At 35.4% G+C, this 27,943-nt stretch overlaps 3 protein-coding genes across 5 annotated transcripts; all 3 read right to left on the bottom strand.

The window, feature by feature from the left end:
- Window positions 1-187: 187 nt before the first annotated feature.
- On the bottom strand, window positions 188-13,623 carry LOC124846041 (uncharacterized). Of its 2 annotated transcripts, XM_088098071.1 has the most exons (6): window positions 13,319-13,601; window positions 12,248-12,438; window positions 12,107-12,152; window positions 10,590-10,678; window positions 10,383-10,499; window positions 188-445 (listed from the first exon to the last, which is right to left on the bottom strand). In XM_088098071.1, the coding sequence occupies exons 1-6, from the start codon at window positions 13,497-13,499 to the stop codon at window positions 374-376; spliced, it is 696 nt and encodes a 231-aa protein (XP_087954197.1). In that variant the 5' UTR covers window positions 13,500-13,601; the 3' UTR covers window positions 188-373. The 2 variants fall into 2 exon arrangements, with proteins under 2 accessions (XP_087954197.1, XP_087954196.1); XM_088098070.1 differs by lacking the exon at window positions 10,383-10,499 and having other exon boundaries at window positions 13,319-13,623.
- Window positions 13,624-14,195: 572 nt separating this feature from the next.
- LOC124845915 (pentatricopeptide repeat-containing protein At2g44880-like) lies at window positions 14,196-17,368 on the bottom strand. 2 transcript variants are annotated; one of them, XR_015782114.1, is made up of 2 exons: window positions 15,454-17,368; window positions 14,196-15,377 (listed from the first exon to the last, which is right to left on the bottom strand). XR_015782114.1 is itself a non-coding variant. In XM_088098525.1 (2 exons), exon 1 carries the CDS (start codon window positions 17,328-17,330, stop codon window positions 15,522-15,524), a length of 1,809 nt encoding a protein of 602 aa, XP_087954651.1. In that variant the 5' UTR covers window positions 17,331-17,368; the 3' UTR covers window positions 14,196-15,377; window positions 15,492-15,521. The 2 variants fall into 2 exon arrangements, 1 of the variants encoding a protein (XP_087954651.1); XM_088098525.1 differs by having other exon boundaries at window positions 15,492-17,368.
- Window positions 17,369-21,469: 4,101 nt separating this feature from the next.
- Window positions 21,470-23,668, bottom strand: LOC124845909 (protein NUCLEAR FUSION DEFECTIVE 4-like). Its single transcript, XM_047323103.2, has one exon. The coding sequence runs from the start codon at window positions 23,387-23,389 to the stop codon at window positions 21,638-21,640; it is 1,752 nt and encodes a 583-aa protein (XP_047179059.1). The 5' UTR covers window positions 23,390-23,668; the 3' UTR covers window positions 21,470-21,637.
- Window positions 23,669-27,943: the final 4,275 nt, after the last annotated feature.

Genomic DNA, 27,943 nt, shown 5'->3' with positions numbered 1-27,943 from the left:
TATTAGAAATCTCACCTTGATTAAATATAAGATAATTTTGAAATATATAAAAAAAAAGTACAAATTTCATCTTTCAAGTTTACATTGTAAAATTGAAAAATATTTAAAATTTATTTTTTAATATAATATTAGAGTCATCTTAAATCTATTTTAATCACACACACAATTGAAGTACCCACATCTAAAATTCACGAATCTTTCAAATTCCATTTAATCATATAGATTACGTTACAACCAATACCATCTCCAAACAAACAAAAAAATGTTCACCCAGCTACTAACCAAGAATGCAATAATGCACATGCTACAAGCGATATTTCTAGAACCTATTGACTATACAGCAATTTAAGGGCGCCAGTGGCAACGCATTATTTCAGATTTCACCTGTTCCCAGAGGTTGCCTTGAGGTATCACCAGTGGCCCAAGCTTGATAATCTTTCACAAGCTGCTTAAGAAAAATATATAACAAACTTATCAAATTCATAAATTGTTCAGTATATAAAATATGAACAAGATTATATGTACCATGCAGTTCATTATTGAACCATAAACTATAGCTACTACTACTACTACTTCAGTCAACAAACCAATCTCATTTTATTTGAACCTACATTTATAAAGAACCAACAAACTAGGTTTCTTTAAATCTTAAAAACACAATTTGATTACATAACACTAACACCGTATATAATTAGGATATGCTAATGTATACCAGCTTGCTTTTTAGAACTATTTTATAAGTTATAACTTCAATTTTCTTGAAATATACCCGAGACGTAACTAGCTAAAATATTCTTTTTAAAAAATAAAGACGCTGTATATTCACAAATCCATATAGGATTTACAAACATACACCCAGTCTTTAGGAAAATTTATCAAGTTATAAGACTATATGTTGGAGCCGCCTTAATTTCAGTCACTCCTGGCTCATCTTAGTTGTGGCCTCTTTGAAAGTTGTCTTAATTGTAGCCTCAAAAATGGTAGTTTATCCACCAGTTGAATTATGACATGTCTAAATAGAATACTTAATAAGTTGTAGATCTTGCTAAACAAGTTAATTATGTAAGATTGAGAAAGTTCCAACCTCAAATTCTAAGACTGTTATTTTTAAAATACATTTAAGATATATTGTTAAAATGTTCTTTCTAAAAATCAAATAGGTGTATGATAGTAATCCTTAATTACTTGCCTTGATTTTATATAATTCCTTTGATATTGAAAACAATAAGTCAGTAATTAGAAGGGAAAGTCAAATACAATCAAGAACAAAAGAAAGATGTATCAAATAACCCAGGGAAACTAAAAATTGCAGTAATAGCAAAGTAAAATCTGAAAAATATGAAAATCTGGTCAAAATCTTTCAACTTCAAATGCATGTAGAAACAAATAGCAAGAAGAAAGATAGAAAAAAGTTTGAAAAAGAGGTATGAAATTCCATGCTTTTTGTCATCAACATTAGGTCTTGTTTCAGTACAGCAGGAGTGCACTTGGGAAAGAAAAATAAGAATGTACGATATGATAGTTTGCTAATAGTACCACTTAGAAGACAATTTGTAAAATATTAATTTAGTTTTGTGAGAGTAATATCGATGATAGACAATATATTTCTTCTGCATTTTTAAAATAAACAACCAGATTTTTTATGTTGTTATAACTGGGTGCACAACAGAGAACAGAGAAATAAATGGACAGAGTTAAGCACGGTTCCACCATCAATCCGTGACTTAGGTGATGTGCAGACTATTTGGCAAGACACAGATAGGCCCAAGGTGTGGAAGGTTTACACTAGGAGAAAGGAGAGTAAGGCAAACGAAGAGTCTGTTAGACGTGTAGGATGAGCTCTCAGTTGGTTATATCGATTATTAGTGTTGAATATAGTTAGATTTTGTTAGTTCGAATATCTTATGATAGTTATAGTATTATATATTGGGCTAAGCCCAATTTTCTGTATTATTTTTCATTATAAATGTATTATCCTATGTATATTTTTTACACAAAGGAAATTAATTTTATATCTAATTTTTCACTATTTTCACATGATATTAGAGTCATATATTAGAGCCTATTTTAGTGAAGATGATTGTTTATTGAGTTTATTGTTCCAACCGCTATCAGACCACCTATTAATATCTAGTTTCACACTTGAGATGTACATGTCTCAACATAAGGAGAGTGTTGAAAGTCTCACATAGAATAGAAATAAGACCAATTTACATTACATAAATGGATGCAAACCTCATCTGCCAATTTTGTAGGGTTGAGTTAGACATAAAATTCACTTCTTAAATTGGTATCAGAACATGATTCCAATGCAAAGACTTGTGGGTTATGCTCTTCAAAACCGTGGAACTTGGGACCGTCTAGGAATCCACTGGTTGTTGTAGTGGGTCTTTGCTATCAAAATTGTTCGTGGTAGTACTATTGATCGTCTCAAAGCTAGCCTTATGGCCAAAGATTTCACACAATTTTTTTATTGATTTGGATTATGATGGTACTTTTTCTCTAGTGGCAAAGATGGTTTCTATTTGCTTGTTCGCTTATTTATGTTATGACTACTCTTCAACACCAACTGAATGTCAAAAATGTTTTTTTTAATAGTGATTTGCAAAAGGAAATTTATATAGAACAACCTCTAGGTTTTGTTGCTCAGGATGAGTCTTCCAAATTAGCATGTCATCTTCACAAATCTTTATATGGCCTAAAACAATCTCCTAAGATTCTAGTTTGGTTACATCACAAACATTTTGGGTTGGTCACATGTTGGGTCATCCCAAACTTACAATAGAAGTCTTAAAAAGTATTTAATCCTAACTCAATCTCATAAAATTGGTTTATAAAGTGAGGTTTGCACTTATTATATGTTATAACTTGACCATATCACCTAATAAACCTAACTAGGATTTTAGAACATATTTTTTCTTATATACTATGGAAATATTGAGATTATTTTATCCTAATAATTTTCTATTTACAATGAAGTCACTTTTAAATGTGCTTCATACTAATAATTCAATGCCTTATAAGTTATATCAATGCTTGTTATAAATCCGGAAGTACATTGCAATTTCCTACAAAATTCTGCCAAGTGCAAACTGATAGTCTCATCCATGAAAAGCACATACAAGAAAGACAAAGCAATCTATGTTTTATGAAACATTAGAAACCATGAAAAACAATGAAACAATCAAGAGTGAGCAAAAGGACCTTTTATGGATTGCATCGCGCCAATCTATCCAACTGCCTAAACATCAATGAAAATCACCCTTTTGTGCACACCCTTAAGCCCGACTTGTGACTCACTGTTATAGGAAATTCTAGACCTTGTATGGACGGGTTAACCTTTTTGTAACAATGGTATTAGAGCCTTGCAACGAACCCGATGTTTCGAGTTCGAACCTTGGGGGAACCTACTCAAACCATTGGGGGAGTCCCGAATTTTCCAAGCCGCCAGGTGCCGGCTTCTTAAGGAGGGGCGTTTGTTATAGGAAATTCTAGACCTTGTATGGACGGGTTAACCTTTTTTGTAACACTTACTCTCTTTAGGTTATCTTATTTGGTTTAATACATCATTTGGTCCCTACTTTTAGGGGTTTGGTTCAAAGTGATTGTTAGAATTATTGGTTATTGTGTTTAAGTTGTGTTTAAGTGTATGTAAGCTGTGAGTGTGTATGTGCTGTATCTGAGTGTGTGTGAGGTGTGTTCCATTCACTTAATCCTATAAATATAGGATTAAGGAGAAGGGTGTATCAACCAAGTGATTCAATATAATTTCATTTTCACAGTAATGATTCTACCTTTTAAAAAAGTTCAGTAAGTCCCCATATTTCGTTAAAAAATGTTCAATTTGGTCCTTTTTGCTCACGCCGTTAAAAACATAACGATGCAAATGCCACCATGGCCAAATCTAAGTGAGTTGTGCAGTTTGATGAATATGTGGCTGAAAGAATTAAATACAGAGAGAGAAACGTAAATGGCTGTTTGAAGAATTAAATGCAGAAAGAGAAAAACGTAAATGACTTTTAATGGTTGAAGAGAGAGATATTGATGTATTGATTAGAGAAAGAATATTTCTCTGGACACTACCCAACAATGTACCAGTTTTATACACCCACCTCCAGATTCCACCCTATATCACCCTATATATTATTCCACTCAATAATAACTCAAAAATGATATAATTTTCAAAACCCATAAAACTAGATATTTCACTGTTAGGACGACATCAATATAACTAAAACAAAGAATCCTTGCTTATTAACAACAAAATCGTGCCCATTAGATAACCTCTCCACCTCTCTCATCAATCTTTATATCTTCAAAGAAAACTCCTTTAGCTTGCCTAGACCTATTTTATAGACCCAAAATTTAAAATCTGCACAACGAAAACCTTAGCCTATAACCCTTCACCATTCTTATAATCCACCCATGCAACCCCAGAATATTGTTTGCGTACTTTACCTATCAACAAGGGACATAGCAGCACATGCACAACAACAATTTCATGCACTTGGTATTAACCATATTATGATTTCCCTCCCAAGGTAGGTACCACGAAAACCATTAAATGCCAATATCAAGAACCCCTTCTAACTCTCCGAATTCCAACGTCTACACTATACAGGAAGAAAATATAATATTTCTCTTCATCTTACCATGGCCCCTACATGCATTGAAACTCTTCACTTGCAAAAAGAAAACATGCACTCATACCATTATGTGATGATGACAGTACATTATTCAACATTTATACCACTTCCATACATTTAATACCCATCAAACATTTCATGCAATTACAAAATAATAATTTATACCCATAAACCCATGTTGGTATCTCTATTGAGAACACAACCCATCACCAATGCACTCTATTGTCATATTTCACTCATACAACACGTTAACACTTCCTACTCTTATTTACATTCTTAACCTAGCCAACTCACGGCTACCCTCCAAATATTCACGATATGCACTTATCCCTTACTACAAAACCACATGCACTGTAATCCTTCAACCTGTGCATTCATATTCTGGGAATAACATCCCAAACCATTTTTTTTTCCTTAGCAACCCACAACCTTCCAATTGGGTATACTATCTATCCACACCGTTTCTCAAGATTAACAAGTTTCAAAGGAAACGCATCATGCTCAATCAATACATCAAAAAGTTAACTCCCCTTACCTAGGTTTTCCAGTGAATTCCTTAAAGGCTCCTTGGTTCCTAGAAAATCTCGTGACTACAACAAGGGTCCCTGCACAACTCCTTGGTACTCACAGTCTTCTCTATTACTCACTACGCTCATGGTGGAGGACAAAAAATGGTGGTTTCTCTCTTGTGCACCCTCTCGAGTTGTTCTGGAATGTAGCTTAGGGTTGCTTCTTATTTTGCACACAAGCCGTCGGAGGCCGCGCGTTCTTCCTCCCTTGCGCCCCCGGGTCTCACCGGATTTCCTCCAGTACCCACCGGGATACGTCGGTGCGGTTCCCCACCGATCTTGGTCTGACAGTGGTGGCGACGGCGTGATGAATGCGTTGAGTTATTTGACGAATATTCTCACTTCGAAGGTCTACGACGTAGCAATTGAGTCCTCTCTACAATTGGCGCCAAAGCTTTTTGGGAAACTCGGGGTTAAGGTTTGGCTCAAGAGAGAGGATATGCAACCCGTTTTCTCATTTAAGATTCGTGGAGCTTATAATATGATGGCAAAGCTTCCCAGGGAGTTGTTGGAAAAAAGAGTTATCTGCTCTGCGGTGATTGTTATGTGAAGAGGGTTAATCCAAAGGTGAGGATAATTGGGGTGGAGCCCATCATCATCAGAGAGTGATTTTGGACCAGGTTGGAGGATTTGCAGATGATGTGGCTGTTGGGATTTGCACCTAACTTACATCATTTTAATTTTTTTTAAAATATTTACACAGGGCAACCTCTTCAAACGTGCCACGTATTCATCAAACTGCACAACTCATTTAGGTTTGGCCACGGTGGCATTTGCACCATTATGTTTTTAACGGCGTGAGCGAAAAGAACCGGATTGAACATTTGTTAACAAAATATGGGGTCTTACTGAACTTTTTTAAAAGGTAGAATCACTTTGAACCAAACCCCTAAAAGTAGGGACCAAATGGTGTATTAAACCATCTTATTTTCTTTTTCAAGGAAAAAACGTCTTTCCTAGAATAGATTCTCATATCTTTTCAAATCACATTGTTCGTATCGAGAAGATGGAATGGGTATAACGATTCCACTTGGCTTCTAAAATCAAGTTACGCTTAAGTGGGTTGGGCTATGAATCCCATCTCATTACAAAAGTTGAATTTGTTCCTATAAAACAATCTGACCAATGGATAAGATTGATGCTTAACTATGCAGTTATTATATCTACTATTCATACCTCACTCACCTATTTTTCGTCCCCATGAAACATGTGCATTAGTTTGGACCGAGAGCTGTGGCCTTTATACCAACTGCACACAACATTTGTACGTTTTTCCAAGATCTCTTAACCCTTCTTGCTCCATGATAATTTATGTTGGGCAGCTTCATGTTGCCTTATATATGATTTAGGAAACTCCTTCCACCATTGCAATTGTGAAGAAGGAACTCGAGAACCGCAATATCTTTCAAACTATCATCCCAAAGTTTGGAATGATAGGTTGATCATTCTCTATTTTATCGTCATTCTTCCCAAGGATGTATATTGTATATGTGGAAGACGTTACTATCGCAGGTAGTGACAAGGAGAATACAAACTAAAACAATCTTGCTCAAAAGTTCCAAACAAAATATCTTGGACCCTTGAGATACTTCCTTGGTACATAAGTTGCACAATCGAAGGATGGTTTAGTCATATCTAAGAAAAATATGCCCTTGAAATTTTAGTAGAAACAAAGATGTTAAATGCTAAGCTTGTAGTCACATTAATAGATCCAAGCGTGAAACTTGTACCCGAGCAAAGAAAACCAACGTCTAATCGTGTGAGATGCACAAGGTTAGTTGGTAAGCTTAATTATCTCACTATGACTCATCATACATCACCTTTGTTGTGATAATAAGTCAATGTTTAAACTCTCATTGTCAAAACCATTGAGATGCAATCCTATGGACCTTAAAGTATAACAAGAAAACTCCAGGAAAAGGCCTCATTTTGTGAAAATAAGGGAAATAATCAAATATTCTAAGGCATTCTAACACTGACTGGGCAGGGTCACCAAGTGATAGATGCTTCACTTCAGGGAGTTATGTTCTTCTTGGAGGTAATTTAATATCATGGAAAAGTAAAAAGAAAATATTATGACAAGATGAAGTGAAAAATCATAACACAGGGCAATGACAGTCAATTGTGAGCTCATATGGCTAAAACAACTTCTCAAAGAGCTTAAATTTGAAGAAAGTTTTCAATTGCACCATATATGTGACAATTAGGCAGCATTACACATTGCCTCCAATCCTACCTTTCATGAGGACCAAACATATTGAGGTGAATTATCATTTCATAAGAGAAAAAGTGGAGTCTAGAAAAATCACCACTAGATTTGTCAAGCCTGCACAAGACTTTTTTACCCTGGTGTATACATCTACTACACAATTTGATTTGGAACAAAGATTAGGCATTTCTAGGGGTCTATTTGTCAAGGATTGGGAAGCTCTGTTCAATTGGGATCTATTGTGTTATTTTTCTTCAAATGAATTTCTTCTTTTATCCATAAAGGAAAAACATAGCTGTTAGGGAACTAATTGTATCTAGTAGAAGAAGAAACATTACCCAGCCTAACTGCCTGGCAGTTAGGTAAGTCAGTATAAAAGGGGTGGGTTGGTTGGTGAGAGGGGGGAGCTTTTGGAGTGTTATGGTTTGGCGGGAACTCTTGTAGTTCTTTGGAGGGAGGTTAAGCTCTCGGGTTACGTTGTATCACCATTCTTGTTGATTCTTTTCATTCTTTTCAATAAAAGGAGGCTGTATAATTCAGATAAATTGTCTTTGTGTGTATTCGAGTGGTTGTCCATAGGTTCTTGATCCCAAGAACCTATCATTTGGTCCGACCTGCCGGATCCGATAGGAGGAGAACCAGTGATGGGTAGCGAGACGGAGGGAAGACTGGATAACTTGGAGATCACAGTGGAGGGAATTAAAGAGGAGACCGCGGCAATCAGACGCGATTTGCAACAAATGATGAGGTTGATGAGTGGGGGTGCAAACCATCAAGGGGGTGGTTCTGAGGGAAGCAGCAGTTCAGTGAATGATAATCAGGGGAGAGGCGATACTGGGGGAATATCGCACAACTGGAGGAAGAAAGTGGAATTGCCATCCTTTGAAGGCGGAGACCCATACATCTGGATTAATCGAGCCGAAAGATTTTTCGAAATCCAGAAAGTGGCTGAAGAGGACAAAGTGGAACTCGCTTACATTAGCATGGAGGGGAGCGCGAGTTACTGGTTTAATGTTTGGAAGGAAAAAGCCAAGATTCGTTCTTGGACGGCCCTAAAAATGGCGTTAGTGAATCGGTTTGGAGGGGGATCCAGAGGATCGGTGTTTGAACAGCTTGCGACAATGCGGCAAGAGGGATCAGTGGAGGAGTACGTCCGGAGCTTTGAAATATTAATAGGTCAGACTCGGGGGTTATCGGAGGAGCTGGTGATGGGGTTTTTTCTCGCTGGACTGCGAGAAGACATCAGGGGACAAGTCCGCATTCAAGATCCTCAAGAATTCATGGTTGCGATCAGGATCGCGCGGGACGTAGAAGATGCGATAATGAGGGCGACAGGAGGGGGCTGGAACGGGATGAAAATTAACCCATCGGGGTCGCGCATGGTAGGTTCGGTAGTACGTGGTGAAACCGAACGCCAGTCCACAAACCGGACAGGGAGAACGGAAGACAATGGATCAGCTAGGAGAGAGGGAGCGATGCCGGCGAGCAGTTCGATAGGGAGTGTGACCGGAGGTGCCGATAATCGGGGACGGACGGTGCGAAACTTACCGTATTCGGAATTTCTTAAAAGGAGAGAAGAGGGTCGTTGTTTCCGGTGCGGAGGCCCCTTTGCTCCTGGCCACCGATGCTCGGAGAAGAGTCTGCGAGTTTTGCTGTTGGCGGAGGATGAGGATGACGAAGCGGAAGAAGGGATAGATCAAAATTCAAAACCTATGGAGCTATCGGCGTGTTCCGTCGAAGGGTTAACCCAACCGAAGATGATGAAATTGAGGGGGAAGATTGGGCACAGGGAGGTGCTAGTCCTCATCGACAGCGGGGCCAGCCACAACTTTATTAGTCAGAGACTGGCGGAAGAGCTGAAGTTACCCATAAATGATACGCCCCCTTATCAGGTGAGTTTGGGGGATGGACAGCGGAAAGAGACGAGAGGGTGTTGTGAGCAGGTAGAGATCAGATTGGCGGAGGCCGTGGTTGAGGAAAGGCTCCATTTATTCGAACTGGGCGGAGTAGACATCATATTGGGGGTTGAATGGCTAGCTAAACTGGGGGAGGTGATGATAAATTGGAAGGAAATGACAATGGGGTATATCGTGGAAGGTAAGAAGGTGAAGATACAAGGAGACCCAGCGTTAGCCCGACAGCTGGTGGAACCTCAATCTTTATTAAAATTGACAGATGCTGAGTCATGGGTCATAGCTTGGGATATGGGCCAAGTGGAGAAAGAGGTGGACGGTGAGGGGCAAGTGGATTTGACGGAGGGGCAGAAAGCAGAATTGGAAACCGGGTTGCAGGCGCACTACCACGTTTTTCGGGTTTGGGAAATGTGCGTAGTGGAGCAGGGGACAGGAGGTGACGTGATGGGTGAATTGACTGAAGCTCCCTGCACGGTTGCAGCATGTGGGGAAAGTAGATTTTCATTTACAATTAACCGAGACAGCAAGAATACACTCAATATTTCATGTTCCCCAACTAAAGAAGGCTGTGGGTGAGAAGAGGGTGCCTCCGTTGGAAGATGGGGCGAAAAAAAAAAAAAAAAAAAAAAAAAAAAAAGAAGAAGAGAGTGCAGTTTTTCAACCTTGGGGACAAGGTTGTTGGGGAAGGGGAGTATTGTTAGGGAACTAATTGTATCTAGTAGAAGAAGAAACATTACCCAGCCTAACTGCCTGGCAGTTAGGTAAGTCAGTATAAAAGGGGTGGGTTGGTTGGTGAGAGGGGGGAGCTTTTGGAGTGTTATGGTTTGGCGGGAACTCTTGTAGTTCTTTGGAGGGAGGTTAAGCTCTCGGGTTACGTTGTATCACCATTCTTGTTGATTCTTTTCATTCTTTTCAATAAAAGGAGGCTGTATAATTCAGATAAATTGTCTTTGTGTGTATTCGAGTGGTTGTCCATAGGTTCTTGATCCCAAGAACCTATCAATAGCTTAATAAAATTTGCAGATAATACTAAGCTTTAACAAACCTGTGACATAAATCGGGGAAGCATAAGCCTGAGTATTTGTTCAAGGACTTGAGTCCCAGCTGATTCAATTGCTTGCTTTGGTATTGCTAGGAAAGGAAAAGGAATTTCAATGCTTACCTGCATTCCACATAGCAACCCAAAAGAACACTTTAACTGGAATCCAACAAATATAAAATCGCAAGAAATGAAATAAACATAGAGTACTACCTCAATTATAGTGTCTGATGTGAGTTGCTGCATCAAAGACTTATCATTATCAGCGTTAGTATCACACGATATCCGGTTAACCATTAGAGCTGCATTACCATATTAAAGTATTGAAAAGGTATTCCTGAAAGTAGCATAAACCAAACACCATGACACCCTATATTGCTTTCCTCGAGTACAAAAAAATTGCCTCAGCTGCTGCTATAAATAAGGAAGTAACATATAGTTTTGTAATTATCACAGGTACTGCTTCCAATGAATAGCCAGTAAGCTACAATCAAAAGCAGTACTGAGCAGAATAAGCATTGATCCACTTTCATACCAATTTAGCCACTCACATCGTAGTTGTTTTTTCAAACAATTTGACAAGACCAACACTTTCCAAGAATTCACATACATCTCAGCTCATATAAACAAGTTAAATCTGACATTTCTTAGGCTATGTTTGAATAAACTTCCCCATAAACACGCACAGGAGTAAATGATAAGAAAGAAAAATAAAATAATTGCTTAATAAGCTAAAGTTAGTTTGTAGAAATAAAATCGGCTAATGGAGAAGTAAACAAGAAAAAACTTTCATAAATTAACTTATGCGTAAACTAATATTAACTTGTAAAAAAACTTATATCATTTTCCTTCTTATTTTTTCATCCTGTAGGTGTTTAAAGAGAACTTCATCAAAACAGCTTTAACAATTATGCTTCATCTTCATATCATGCCCTCTGAATACTTTATAAAAAGGCATTAAGTAGAAAAACAAATTCATATCATCCATTCAACACTTTCTTCATTTAGTAAGTATGAAGATGTTGTATATGCAAGGTTGTTGAACTCGAAGTAGACTTGACTCGCATATTTGATTCATAAACTTTGATAAATTAATTATACATACATACATATACATATATATATATATATATATATATATATATATATACATACATATACATATATATATATATATATATATATATATATATATATTCAAAAAGTATGTTCTTAAAGTAAAAACATTTCACAAAGTAGCTAATTTGTTCAACTAGTTTGAACCCTAATAAAATATAGTCATTGTAAGGTTAATAAAGGGCAAAAATTACTAATAATTTCAAACTTCTTGACTCGAGAATTTATGCAAGTTTACACGAGTTTAAAAGTTCATCCATGTTCATTCAGAAAATAGTTTGATTGCGTGTTAAATCATTTTCTCAAGCTAGGATCGTAACTTGTGAGTTTCAGAACCTTATGAGAGTATGAATTCATAATCATTTATTCTTAATGCACTCACAAACGGAAATAAAAATAAATAAATTCTAACAGACATCCTTTATCATATCGATTTAAATTGGGCTCCATGATCACAAGGGAGGCTGCAACATTGCAATTTGTAAGGTCTACACAACCCTTTGCAGCTGCAGTCTGTGCTGTGTTTCCCAAAATTTTTTAATCAAAACACAATCTTAACAACCACACCACAACCTAAAACTATACACATTTGACATGCATTTAACAAAACTCACCATCAAACTTGTCGTTCTGTGCAGCAATCATAGGTGATCCCTCGAGCTGTCACCAATCGTCAAAGCAAATAATCAAAATAACGAAACAAATCAACACAGTAGAAAACTAAATTCAGCAACACATTCAAATAAGTTTGACACCTTGCAAGACAAGAGCTTGATGCAGCATCCATCAGGCTGCTCTTCCACCTTAACCAACAACACTGGACAAATCTCAAAGTTGAAGAACCTGAACCTATAAACGTAACACCGAAACGTGTCGTCATTTACCCGTTCAATCCTCTCCGCGTCCAACACCGAGTACTGACTCGCTGGTAACCGCATGTACTCAACTGCACAGATCACAAAATTCAAACAAATTACCGCTTTTTCAAAATCAAACAAAAATATAGAAAAACTCATCTAGTCTAGTTCTTCTACTCACAATCTTTATCTTTGAAGTCCTTTCACTTTAAAACTAATCTTTTCAATCTTTATGCATACATATAAGATCAATTTGGACAAACTTTTTCCAAAACAACTTTAGGAGCAACTTGTAGGAGAAGAGCAAACAACTATAGGAAAAGAAAAATTAAAATTAGTTTTTCCATAAGTTAATAAAATTAATTTTTTTTCATAATTAATTTATAGAGGCATTGTCATATAACTTTTCTAAATTTACATTTCTAATTTAATCTGTGCATAATTTCTAAATTCTTATTTTTAATTTAATCTGCGAATAATTTCTAAATTCTTATTTTGAATTTAATTTGTGCATAATTTCTAAATTCTTTTTTTTTAATTTAATCCGTTCATAAGCTTAACCTATGGAGAAACTCCTTTAATATTGCTTTCAGTTAAGTATTTACTAAAAACTTGTCTGAACACACCCGTATTTGTTTCACACAATCCAAGGTATATATATACAGATGAGCTTGTCCCTAAACTATTCCAGAGAAGAACAAAATGAAGAAAAAGTGGAATGGATTTCTTTACAACCTAAAATTATGGTAACATCTATAAATAAAAGCAATAATTTAAATAAAATACTTATAAAAAAATTGCAAATTAGCTTAATCTAATTTTAAGTTATCGAGAAGATATTTTCCAGACAAAACACCATCAATACTGTACCTAATCTATTTTCGATTATGGTGTTGAAAACTGCAGATACTATAACAGGTTTATAGATTAATTAGAAGTATTGATTAATTAATATTGCTCTAACATTACTTAGGGGACGCTGCAGTTGGCGAACGGAAACGGACTCTTTACGGCGAGCAACGAACCGAGCCTTTTGTGTTGGAGTGGCGGAAGCACGAAGCGAAGGGCGCAGGGATTTACGAGCGCATTGTTTGGTGGATGGAAATGAAATCGGAATGGAACGAAACAAGGAAGAAGAAGAAGAAGCCATCCACCAAACTGTTGAGTAGAGATGGATAGAGATAGCACTGGGACGCTGCAGCAATTGAGAATAGCGTGGCCACAAAATGGGAGGCGAGAATGCGTTGACACGTGAGCCACGTGACCATTCCTTGCTCGGATTTTAGGTGATTTTGGATGAGGAAAAAGGAAGATTGAGGAATATGTTATGATATAGAAAAAAATATATAAGAAAACTTACTTTATTACCATGTTAAAAATTAAAATATTTTATATTTATTAATAATATAAATATATGATGTAAAAGAGAAAATATCTCAAATATCATCTTTGAATTTATTTTTTTAAAATTTTGGATTTGATTGTTTTTTTATATTGAAATTTTTAAATTTAACCATTTTTAAGATGTTATAATAGTTAGGATAATACTTTTATGGAATAAATTTGCAACAACATAATTCCTTCTTCAATTTGTAACATTTACTCTTTATCTTTATTTTTATTGTTGTCCGTATCATCATCAGGAGAAAAATATGTAATGAAATAAAAATAACCATATTTTCGCTTTTGTTATTTATATCTATAGAAATATATATAATCTTATCGGTTAATTCCCCCTTTAAAATCATTTTAATATTCATTATGAATAATTATTTTAAAGAAATATATAAATATTACTAACGATATAAGCACAAATTCCTTTAAACATGTTTGAACACGAAAAATGTTACACATATAATTCAAAGTGAATTGTTAATTGATTTCAGTAAAATTAAACTGAATGAATTGTTACACATGAATTTGGTTATAAAATACATCAATCCACCAATAGCTTAATTTAACTAGAAACTATAACAAAAAAAAACAGTTAGACCAACAACTAGCCCAACTGTGGAACATTCTTTTGAATTTGTTTTACTGAGCTTTTCCTTTAAAGCTAATGTAGTGACTTTGCCTTATTTATCATCTGCAGCATCCGTTAATCACCTCTGAATATCATGGTTCTCATTCAATCTTACACAGTTCAATCAGGGGTAGTGTCCGATCTGTGAGTATATATGATGCACACCATAACTTGCCTTTTATCAACTATTTATTTTTCCTATCTCAGGACTCTTGCAATAAGATGGCAACATATGGAATGAATTCTATAACCTTGTAAGTATATCTTCTGTTGTTGGTGAAACTTCTTATGGGTATGGAGGATCAACTAAGACTATATTGGTTCTGCAGCTTGGATTCTGTCCAGGGATCAACTTGCACTGGCTTGAAGGATGTTTGTCAGATAGATAGCATATAGTTCTCAACTGTGTATCATAAAGCAGATTCCTATCTGAGAGCAGACGACAACGATGATGACATGTGTCCGATGGATGAAGATGATTTTTTGATTGGTTCACCAGTAAAATCTGAATCTCTATTAGCTTCTGATGATACGAAGGTGTCAAGTTTGTTTTATTCATCCACTGTTTTATATGTTTCTATTTAAGATTAGTAGTTTTTTAACACTGGGCCGATCAATTTGCTGGAATAGAGTTGCAATCCTTCAAGCAAGCCTGCCGATGATCATCCTTGCAATTTTAATGAAACCCAAAATTTTGAGAAAAACAGGCCGCACTTATCACTATCAACCGTTGCAGGAAATTCAACCACCTGAGCTTAATGAATCAAAGGAGACTCTTCATGAATCTGAGCTGGAATCATCTAGTGTAATGTATGTATCTGGTGCTTGATAGTAACTGCAATTTTATGGAGAAAGTACTATAGGTACTGTTTGTATTCTTCTCTATATAGATTTGTAGTTTTACCTCAGGATTCTATCTGAACTGTTGACTGGAATTAACACATGCTATTGTTTGTTACTTTTGGAGTTGCCTCCTGATAATAAAATTCCGGGTGTGTTTCCAACCTGCGCACCATTTACTTGAGTCAGCAGCCTGATTATCAAATGGACAATAAATTATGAAAGGGATACAGAAATACACATGTTGTGACTCTTGCAATTTTCATTTACTTCCTTGACCTTTGCTTTCAGCTTTATGTGTTTCCATTGTCAACAGACTAATTCAACTTTCATGTGCTTGCTTAACTGCCCCATGGTTAACTGAATAGCCTCCAGATGTGAATGCAAGTAATCACCAGCCACAAATTCTCTAAAGCTTCCATCCACCTCAATAACACTGCAAGCAACCTCTTTACTTGTTCCTCTTTTCTTCATCATTTGTTTAACACCCTCCACATCTCTCCACCTTTGCTCCGTAGCATACATGTTTCTCAACATCACATAGTTTCCCGCAACATCCTCATCCATTTTCACCACCTCTTTAAGAACTTTCTCTGCCCTCGATACATCATTGAAGTAAACACAAGCAAAGAGAAAAGAACTCAGTATTATCCCGTTAGCATCATAAGGCATGGCTTGAATTAATTTTTCAGCCTCATCCAGGCATCCAGCTCTTCCTAGAAGGTCAACCACACAACCATAATGCTCAATCTCAGGCACAATTCCAAATCTCTCCATTTCGTTGAACCATCTTCTTCCTTCCTCCACCAAACCACAATGGTTGCAAGCAGATAGTACACTAATCATAGTTACCTCATTTGGTCCAAACCCTTCTTCCATCATCCTTGCAAACACCTCCAATGCTTCCTTGGCACAGCCATTGACTGCAAAACCATTTATCAAAGCATTCCACGAAGCCGTTTCCCTCTCATTCATCTCCTCAAAAACCAATTTCGCTTTCATAATTTCACCACATTTTGCGTACATATCAATCAAAGCAGTGCCAACACGAACAGACCTATCAAACTTTTTCCTTTGGGCAAACCTGTGAATCCAGCCCCCCAAATCCAACGCACCCAAATCAGCCGCAGCGGGAAGAACACACAAAACAGTTACCTCATCTGGCTCCACCAACACCGTCTGCATTTCACGAAACAACTCCAACGCTTCATGAGACCTTCTATTCTGGCAATAGCCTCCAATCATGGCATTCCAAGTAAACAAATTTTTATCCGGCATAACGTCAAACATCAACCTAGCATTTTCAACATCACCATTACCACAATACCCAGAAATCATACTAGTCCAAGAAACCACGTTCCTCTCCTCCATCTCATCAAACAACTCCCTCGCCAAATCCACACATCCCGTCTTTACATACCCATCAATCATTGCGTTGAAAGCAACAACGTCCCGATCCTCCATCTCATCGAAAAGCCTCCTAGCCTCACCCATATTCCCAAACTTCGCATACCCCACAATAACCGCGGTCCACGAAACCATGCTCTTTACAGACATTTCATCAAACACCTTCTTGGCATCATCCAAAATCCGAAACTTCACATACATATCCACCAAAGCAGTTGACACGTACAAATCAAAGCAAAGCCCGTTTCTTAAAACCACCCCGTGAAGCTGCGAACCCTCCCGCCTGGCCACACGAGCCGAGCAACCCTTCACGAGCGAGGTGAAGGTGTACCCATCAGGCGTAAAAGGCGGCGTTTTGCGGCGAAGGTCTCGGAAGAGGGTGAAAGGCTCGGAGAACTGGCGAGCCGCGAAGTGAGTAGCGATCATGGAGTTGCAGAGGAAGGTGTCGCGGATGCGGACGAGGTCGAAGAAGGAGCGCGCGTGTTGTACGAGCGCGTGATGGCGCGTAGGGGAGACGACGACGAGGGAGGCGCAGGTGGTGATGAAAGCGGTGAGGAGGTTGAGGTTGTTGTGGAAAGAATGTCGGAGCATAAAGGCGTGGATTTGAAGAAGGGTGATAACGCTCTTTGTCTTGCATTGGAGAAGGTTTAAGCATCTTCTCTCTGCGTTGCTCCATAGGGTTCTTTGTGGAAGTTGGTATTCATCTCCCATTATTCTTCCTTCTGCTTCTTACTCAACTCTTCCATTTACATCTTAAAAACAAGGATAAAAATAAGGTGAAAACATTTACATTTCACATATATAAAAAAATATTTTTTTATATTTTTCAAAAAATAAGAAAATAAAAAATAATCAAATAAATATAAGAAATGGTGCATTTCTACCGCATCTTGAATCTTCCTATTTAATCCATTGAAGAGTCTAGTCATTATAGTCATAAATGTTTTTTCTACATCGATTTTCATCAAAGTGACTTTCCATTTCTTGGACATATTATTCAATAGTCATATTTTTTAGTAAGTCTTTTTGTAATTCGTTAAAGATCTCCTCTTTATAATAAGGAGACATAATGACACAGAGAAAGATTAAGTCCAAAAATAACTTCAAATTTAAAAAATATAAAAACAAATTATTTATAATTAAAAGAATTACAAATATTTTTAATTGTCTAAACTATTATATAATTATGCTTGAAGTCATGATCTTTATGTTTCTTGAATTTCAATTTTTATGGAGTATCATGAGCCTCGAAAAGATATATTCTTCCAAATGTTTATTTTTTAACTTTGTCATAGGTTATTTGAATTTCAATTGTGTCTTCCTCATGTTCTTCTTCTTTAAAATCAAGATATAGTTCTCTATCACACATGCAAATTTTCCTCTTGCACCCTTTTGGACTTCTAAATTCTCTTCCAACATTCGTTTATTACTTCCACTCATGTAAAGAACAAAAACAACTTTATATATTTCCAAACAACAACACAAAGAAAATAAACTTTTTTTTTTTATTTTAAACAACACAGTAATCACACAATATAAGATGAATTATTTTCTGGTAGGGAAGAAATCAATTTTATAAAATAAATAGTATATTTTGCAATAATTTTTAATAAATAAAATAAATTACAAGTAAATTGAATTCAACATTGTTCAACTTTTTAAAAAATAATAATAATGATTCAATTGAGTAAAAAAAATGGTTTAATACCCTATTTTGTCCCCAGTTTTGCTAGAAAATGTCAAATTAATCCATCCTTTAAAAAGTGCATCAATTAAGTCTTCACTTAATAAAATTTATGTCAATGAAATCCCTTCCATTAAATCTGTACAAACGACGTTAACTATTTTTCTCTCTCTTCTACTTTTCTTCTATTTTTCTGTACAATGCAGGTTTTTGTAGTTTTTTTTTTCTCTTCTACTTTTCTTCTACTTCAAATACTCTCTCCTCCCACTTTTTAAAGGATGAAGCATACGAATTTGGAGTTGCAATCTCAAACAATGTGGCTTTACTATTTCAGTGGCCAGCCTGCTCAATGTTTGCCGATCTTTTGGGCCTCTCTGGCATGCCAAATTCATTACACACTAGTTCTGAAGCCTAGGGGTAGATTTAATGTTAGAAAGTGGTAGTAAATAAAGAAGTCATGTTGCAGAGAATCTCCGATATTTTGAAGAAAGATATAGTTACCTTTCTATCTATACTTTGCCACCATATGATGTTTAATGGTGAGATGGTATTATTGAATCAGAGAATCAAGGTGCTACTGTGCTCTGCCTTAATCTTTATATATATATATATATATATATATATATATATATATATATATATATATATATATATATATATATATATAGATAAATGGATATATACACAAAGGATTAGAAACGGATAACCATTGAACAATTTTGTTCATACTACTTGAAGACAACTTAAGATAAATAATTCCCAAGAGATAAAATAAGTGTACAAGATATACAGAAAGTTGAGATACAGGACTGCGCTACAATCCAGGACAATATTCAAAGTGTTGAAATCTCATGAAAACAGTAGTTTCATTAATTGAAACAAGTTAAAAATTGATTTTCATAAGTGAAGTCATGAATTTGCCAAAAAACAATGAGAAACCACCGTTACTACTCCCACACGACCTAGTTGATGAAGACGACGAGCTCCTTCCTCCACCACTGCTCTCCTCCGTCCACTGCAACACGCCAGAGTTTGACGACGATAGAGTCGCTATTGACGACGCCATAGTGGGTCTCACCAACCTCTTCTTCATCAACTTCTTCTCTGGCCCCACCATTTCAGGCCACACTACGCCACCATCACCTACTTGAAACACAAAAACACCATAGCCATTGTCGTTTTCACTATCAACCACCCAACTCAACACGTCCCAGTAGAACTCTACTTTAACATCGTCGTTTGTATGGATTTAACAGAAGGGATTCCATTGACTTAAATTTTATTAAGTGAGGGATTTTATTGACGTAAATTTTATTAAGTGAGGACTTAATTGACGCGCACTTTTTAAATGATGGACTAATTTGACATTTTCGAGCGAAACTGAGGACAAAATAGGGTATTAAACCAAAATATATATATAAACTGAATTAAATACAATATATTGTTACTTCACATATTTAATGCTAACATTAACACGTGACATATATAATGTTGACATTAACACGTGACATTGACATTAATACTGCAAACTTAAGAAGTAAAAGAAACCAAAAATAAAAATAAAAACAAAAATACCACTAACTTATTTACAAAAACAATGTTAACATTATTTATACAAATATAACATAAATGAATAAATTGAATTCGTTTAATACAAAATGCAACTTGGTTAAAAAAAAAGACCAAACCCAATAAAAACAACAAAAAGTTGAAATTGAAAGTAGTAATTAAACCTTCATCAATCAAAATATAATATATATATATATATATATATATATATATATATATATATATATATATATATATATATATATATATATATGGGGTTTGCTAACGCGTGTACGCTTGTTTTTCAGTTGGTACATTTTAGCAATGTGTATCGGATTTTAGTAGACAAAAATACCCTTATATATCATGGATTCTAAGCTTTAAGGTTAAGGGTATTTTAATAATTTTCATTCTCAAAACTTAAAGAAAAAAAAAGGAAACCCCCCAAAGCCTTACTCACCTCTCTCATTCCTCTCAATCCTTTCTCTTTCATTTCTCTCACTCCAACATTTTCTCTGTCATCCCTACTGTAGTCCCAATTGAAAAAATCAGAAACACTTCCCTTTAAACAATTTGCCTTTGTAAAGAGTTGAGTCATTGACATATTCACCTTCAGGCAAAGGTTCATTCAAGATCTCTTCAATTTCACCATTTTCACTAATCTCTCTAATTTCATCATCTGCATATGTTGAATCATCATCTCTAAAAAAACCTCCAGGCCAATTACCAATTCTTTCGGATGTCATTATGCTTGTGAAAATTAGATAAAATTATATACGACAAAAATTATAAAATGAAAACTCATTATAAAGTAATATTTTTGTAAGAAATTGTTTAACAACGAGTGTTTCTGATTTTTTTTCCAGGCCAATTACCAATTCCTTTGATGTCATTATGCTTGTGAAAATTAGATAAAATTAGATAAGACAAAAATTATAAAATAAAAACTCATTATAAAATCATATGGCAAGTGTTTCTGATTTTTTCAACTGGGGCTACACTAGGGACGACAGAGAAAAGATTGGAGCGAGAAACATGAAAGAGAAAGGGTTGAGAGGAATGTCAGAGGTAGGTAAGGGTTTGGGAGCTTTCTTTTTTTTTTTTTAGTTTTGAGAATGAAAATTATTAAAATACCCTTAACCTTAAAACTTAGAATCCATAATATATAAGGGTATTTTTGTCTACTAAAATCCGGTACACATTGCTAAAATGTACCAACTGAAAAACAGACGTACGCGCGTTAACAAACCGCATATATATATATATATATATATATATATATATATATATATATATATATATATATATATATATATACACGTACACGTACATATATATATATATATATATATATATGTGTACGTGTATATATATATATATATGTATATATATATATATATGTGTGTATATACCGATTGACCATTGATTATGGTTACAAGCTAATATATATTCTACATTTGAGTGATTTATTGAACACAATACATTACCCAGCAATATCCTCCTATATAAACTACAAACTACAAAAGGAAATTTACTGCAGCTGCTATAGAGTTGAATTTTTTTTTATTGTTCTTCTATTGTTATCTTTGAAATACAGTAATTTTGATATACTAAAATATCTTAAAATTTGTTTAATATATTAAAAGTAAAAGTATTTTGAAGATATAAGAGAAGAACGAGTATAAAAACTCAGAAGATCCATATTCTTAAGGTTTATGGTTCTAATTTCCTTTTGGTATCGATTATGCTAATGATAAAGCATTTATGAATTCCTTGGCAAAGATATCTAGCCTTCATTTGCAGGAGGTTGTTGTGCAAACTTGTTCTGAGTCAGACCAATTTCAGCTTCAGCAGTTCCATCTTCTTCTTTGAACTTCTTGTATATGTCACCTTTATAAAACTCTCTAGTCCTTGACACCAAGATGAGAGACACAAGTGCCCCAAACAGGCTCACTGCAGTGATTATAATGAAAGCCTTTTTGTAACACTCACTTCCATAGCAATTCAACTCCTCCCCAGGTTTCCTCTTCACTCCTAATGCTGCCATTTGCCTTCTGGCTTCCTTGTCATACAAATACCCTGCAACCCTTACACTGAACAAGTATGACCCAATTGGACTTGCCACTGACCCAACATTATACAGAGTTGAGTAAAATTTCAGACCAAAAAGTTCTGATATGATGGAAAACAGCAGTGGCCAATTTGCCCCAAAGCAGAATCCAATTATCATTGAGGCTGCATACAGACCATTAGGGACATTGAAAGCAATCAGAAGGTGACCAATACAAGGCATGACAAGAATTGAAGTGAACAAAATAGGCCTAGGAACTTTAAATTTGGCTATGATAATTTCTGATATCACACCCTGCACTATTTTACCCATATAGATCCAAATAGCCATAAGGGACACAAATGTTGTAACACTGTGTGATGAATATCCTAAGGATGCACCGATTTGGCTCAAGTTGTTTACCACAGTGAGTGTGCCACCAAGTCCACAGATTGTTGCTAAGAAAAGAATCACCATGTCAAGGCTAAAAATGGCTTGAAGTATTGTATAATCTTCACCTCTACTTGGTGGGCTGAACATGCTTTTCCAACAGGAAACTTGCTTCTCTGCAGAATTCTCTGGATTTGGCATCTCTGTTGGTATATTCAAAGGCTTAGGAGGGTTTTCACTGTTGCTGTGCTCTTGTTTCCTCTTACAAATCTTTTGTTCTTCAAACATAACAACAACAAGTGGAAGGATGAGCAACAGAAGCATCAGTATAGTAGTGACATAGTACTCACTCTTAGTAAAGTTGAAACTTTTTTGCAGTATGATGACTACCATGAGGAAACCTGCAAGAACTAAAGTGGTGTAGAGGAAATTGTAGAAAGCCTTGGAATCATTTGGCTGTTGGACTCCCTTGTGGTGTCTGATAACTGGCAAGAAAACAAAAGTTACAGCAGTTGGTAGCCATGCCATAAGCAAAATCAGAGACTTGGAGTCATTTCCATAGAAGGCATAGTATATCTGAGTGATGATTGCTGCACTCAAACCAAGGTAGCCACTAAGAAGGCCAATGACAATGCCCCTTGTGCCTGGGAAGTTCTTCACACTGGTCACAATGACTCCAGTGTTAGTGGAACAGTGAGAATTTGCTCCAATGAAGATGTATAAGCACATTTTCCACACCTGGGGCCTGGCAATTTTTCTGGTCACTGCAAGCCAAATTATGAAATAGCCAAAAAAGTTGAGAACTCCACCAATTGTTAACACCACCCAAGGGGGTGTGACCTCATTGATTAGGCCTGAAATGATGCCTATGTTGGACCCCAAATCCTTGAAGAAGCTTAACAGATTCAGGGTGGATTGATCATACCCTAAAACTGATTTGATTTCCCTTGAATATAGACTGAACATGTAGCTTGCTCCTGATACAGACATGATCATGAATGAGGAAAAAGCCATGAACCAACGCCCTGTAAGGACTTGCAGAGTGAAGCCTTTGGTATTGTTCACAGAACTTCCACCATTCTGTTTGAAAGATTCCATCTTCTTCTTCACTCTTAGTTTTCAGCACCACTTTGTGAATGAGCTGAAAACTGAAAGTGAGTGTTTCTCTGGTGAATCAAGCAAAGAAGAAAGAGATGGTTGGATTTTGGAAAATTGTGGTGAATTTATGCAGAGTTTGAAGTTGTAATTTTCCAAATGGCTTGTTCAAGATATTCTGAGGCAAAAAAGTCTACCATCACCGAAAACATGCTCACATTCCTACTCCAAAACTGTGCCATCAACCATTCTTCCTCACTAAAAATAGTAGGGTCAAGCTCAAAATTTTGTGGTGCTACAATGTTGTCGATCATGATAAACATTTACATTCATTTTATACATATTAAAAACATAAAATAATTATAAAAAATATTTTTTTATACTTTTAAAAGATAAAAAATTAAAAAATAATATTAAATGAATGTAAAATATTTATGAGGGTTAAAATATTATTTTTATAATTTCACTCAAAAGACAAAAAGAAATAAATAAACAAAAGCACACTTCATGCTTTTTACCTGTGCAATTTCAGTGCCTTAACCGTCTAAAATCGTTCGACTTGATCCATGTTTATCATTTATGGAATTTATATGTTTCAATAAATTTTTTTGTCTTTGTTATTGTTATAATAAATTAATTTAATCATGACTCGTAGTCATCTGAATTTTTATTTCGATCATTTACACTGATTTATGTTATTATTTTATTGCAATGATTCTCATGCTAAGAAATTAAGTTAAGCACATGTAATAGTTAACTTCAACCTTTTTACTAATTTTATTTTTTTACAATATTTAGTACTGATATTATATTATAAATAATATTAGGTGTTACTTGAAAATATTAATTAATTAACTTGTTCAATAAATAAGCAGTTAGCCAATTTCTAATAATACTAAAAGTTGAAGATACCGATCTTCAATTTTAGCAAGATTGGTAACAGACCAATTTCTTTTTATATAAAAATCAAATCAAAATATATTCCTTTCATAATGGCTAAAATTGTCACACCCCTTAAAAAAACCCACTAAAAATTTCAAGTAGTGGGAGCCATGTGCCAAGGAGAGATAGTGAGCGTTTCAGTTAGTGGAAAACAGGTGACTGGAGAGTGACCGTTCGGTTTTGGGTGACGGCAGTATTTAATGCCAAATTTCAAATGTCGTGTCACTTCTCTGCATGTTTTCCTTCTTCTCCAAACTGCTGAAACCATTTTCTCCTCCTTCTCTCTAAAATCTCCATCTTCTCTCTAAGAAAATCTCACCTTTTCTTCTTCCGATCACCTCTCAGGCACCATTTGAACACTCCCGGCATCAAGAGCTTTCGTTTAAACCGATCGGTTTGTGGTTCTAAGCCGGTGAGTTTCGTTCTCTTTAGCACGTTCGTTTATTCTCACATGCAAACCTCTATTTTTGGTCGTCTGAGTGAATAGTATTATTCTGAGTGTTTCTGGTTTTTTGTTTGGTTTAGTATTCCTAAAACGTGACTGTCAAACGTAAAGTCTTGGGTAGTGGTGAGCTCTATTCTGCATCGTTGAGCGTTCAGTTACGTTTAGAGGTAAGGGAAGCTTATATAATTTGATTAAGATTCTTGTTTTGAACGTTGGTATGTTTGCATGATACGTTGTTTGGCTATTTGATGAGTATGAAATATGCATGTACGGCTTGTTTGGATGTGTGGATGGATGACTGATAAATGGTGTGAACTAAGTTGAGATATGTTTTGATCTTCAAACTGTAGTATTCTGAGTAAATGTTGTAGTATGGTCGAGCGTCATTAGTGATCGTTCGATCCTTCATGGAAGTGCATGATCTTAACTGATTTCTCATGCTTTAGGGATATTGTCTAAGAGTCATTCTGTAATACTCTGTAGGATTAGGTAAACTGTGACCGAGAGTCAATATTAGCCATTCAGTTTTCCTTTGAGCGTCCGTCTATACTAAATTCTTCTTCTGAATAGAATTTCGTTCATAAGATCGTTTTATAATATTAGATACATGTAAATGAGCGTTCAGCTTAAGTGTAGTTCTCCTTTAGGTTTCCTAAACAGTTGAGTTAATGTATTCTATACTACTTAAAGTCGTAGATGATATCGTTATTTTTCATAAGAAAATAAGGGTGGCACAATTGTGTGTGTGTGTGTGTGTATATATATATATATATATATATATATATATATATATATATATATATATATATTCATTCGTTTTACGTAAGTTTATTAGTGCTCGGTCTTGGGCCAAGCGTTCGATCTCAGTAGCGCTCGTTCAATAGTGTTCGGTTTCTACAGGGATCGGTCTTAAACCAAGTGTTGGGTCTCGTTTCAGTAATCTATGATTACCGTTTTTAGAATAAGAGTCTTCAGCCAAACTCAATAGCGTTCGTTACTTCATAGTTTCTTATCAGTATTAGTATTGGGTGTCAAACAATGTGGGTCTTTAAAAAGGTGTTCGGCCTAGAGTCTTAGTACTCGGCCTAGGCTTCGTGGCGTCCGGTTTGAGCTCTTAGGGGTCTGTTTATGGAAGTGGATAGATTCGTAAATAGCGCTCGGTCATGTTAGTTTCTAAGAAGTGTTATTCCAGTATGACTTGTGCTATGATGAATAAGTGTGATCTTATTTCAGTTTAATATATGGATGATAAAGTATGAGAGAATTTGAAATGTGATGTGAATGAAATAGTTTTGTTATGAATGAGTATTCCAGGGAGGAATATCTCATAAAGTGGTTATCAATTTGTAAAGTATGAATGTGGGCAAAGCTTAGCGGGCGTTTATCCTGATATTCCATGATTTACTCATTCTCACGTAGAGAGGAGTAAGTCATGTGTGGGAATGGCAGGAGGTCCTAGTCCATAAGGTTAGCTTGGACGGAATGGATTAACCTCAGGTGGCAGCTGTTGAGGGTATCCCAGTTACTACATCACTCGGGTGCACAAACGTCGTAGGTACACAAGATTCATACAGTCCGGACAGTCAGAGTCAAGTGGTCGGTCTTTGCATGCCATGATGTATGAATTATGATTTGGTTGTTGTTGATTGAATCATGAACGTTGTATGTTGTTATTGAATTAATTAAATTACATAAGCTTACCCTGTTTATCATTGTTGTCTGTGTTGTGCGTTCGGTTGTTTGTCCTGTTGCAATGATCATCCGTGTGGATGTGAGCAGAAGGAGAAGAGTTGCTGGAAGAAGCATTGAAAGAGGCGGAAGTGAAGGTCGAACCTTAGGAACGTTCGGTTTGTTGTTGGATTCATCTTTTGTAAGACCGTTCGGTAATAGTTTATTTTATAAACCGTTCGGTCTAGTTGTACCTAGCGTGCGGTTTTAATTCCCTACTATCATGTAAGGCCGATCGGCCATAATAGTATCTTGTTATGGATAGAATTTATCTATAGTATTATTAATATGTGATTATTCTCCTATATGGTTTTATACTGTGTATTTGTGGATGTTACAAAAATTATTTAAGTATTCGTAAATATACAGTTTATGGATAATTGAATTTAATTATACATCTGACAATGTTGAATTAGGGTTAATGAATTGGATTATTATTTTTCTAAGAGACGAGTCGGTGTGACTGCTTGGATCAACTTTAAATTGACATAACAATTGACACTTTATGAATAATAATTGGACCAAGTGTAGCAATGATAGTTTCGATGTTAGACAGTTTTAGCCATAATTACAGCTGACCATTTGAAAAAATTATCGTGATTGTTCAATTTAAGATAAAAATTAAATGTAAGTTTTTAAAGTTTGGTTTGACTAATCGAATTTTAATTATAAAAGAATATATTAAGAAATTTTGATTTTTTTCATGTGATATTGTTAATTTACCTTTTGTCTATTTTTTGTGTGTGACATATTTATTAATTTATCCTTTTAATTATATTTTTCAAAATTTAATTATAAATTTAAAAATATTAATTTTTTTCCAATATTTAAATCTCTTTTAATATAATATATACTTATTAACAAAAAAAATATACAAACAAACACTGCACGGACTTATTTATAACTAGTTTTATATAAAAGTAAGTTCAGTGTTTTTTTACGTATTAGCTTTTAGTATTTTTTTTTTCTTTCTGAAGTTGCATTTTAAGATTCTATCTCAATTATATACAAGATTAAATTATAGTATATAATTAGGAACAAAATTTTAGTTTACTGAATAATTTTATAAAATTAAATTAGATTTATATTTTATTATTTTAATATCATATTAGAGTAATTTATAATATGATATGTCTCTCAGTTTATTGCAGTAGAGATTTTGAGCGTATCATATGTTGTTAAGCCTCCTTAATTTTCACACTAGACATCCTTAAAAAAACTGTATAGATATCCAACTAAACATAAAGTAAAATCATAGTTTGTATATGGAAGGAAACTCCCACTAGTGCAGAAAGGGCTTTAGACGTCCGTTCTTTTGGCCTTTTGACGTCCGACGTTCGCCCGATGTCTATGTGGGTAACGTTACTCAGACGTCCGTCGTGTCAGGACGGACGTCTATATAGACGTCCGCTGTGTCAGGACGGACATCTATATAGACGTCC

The sequence above is a fragment of the Vigna umbellata genome, chromosome 9 (genome assembly GCF_029865625.1).
Source record: "Vigna umbellata cultivar VRB3 chromosome 9, Vumbellata_1.0, whole genome shotgun sequence".
Lineage (NCBI taxonomy): Eukaryota > Viridiplantae > Streptophyta > Magnoliopsida > Fabales > Fabaceae > Vigna > Vigna umbellata.
Note: the sequence above shows the minus strand (reverse complement) of the source record. Positions and strands in the feature narration are given on the sequence as shown.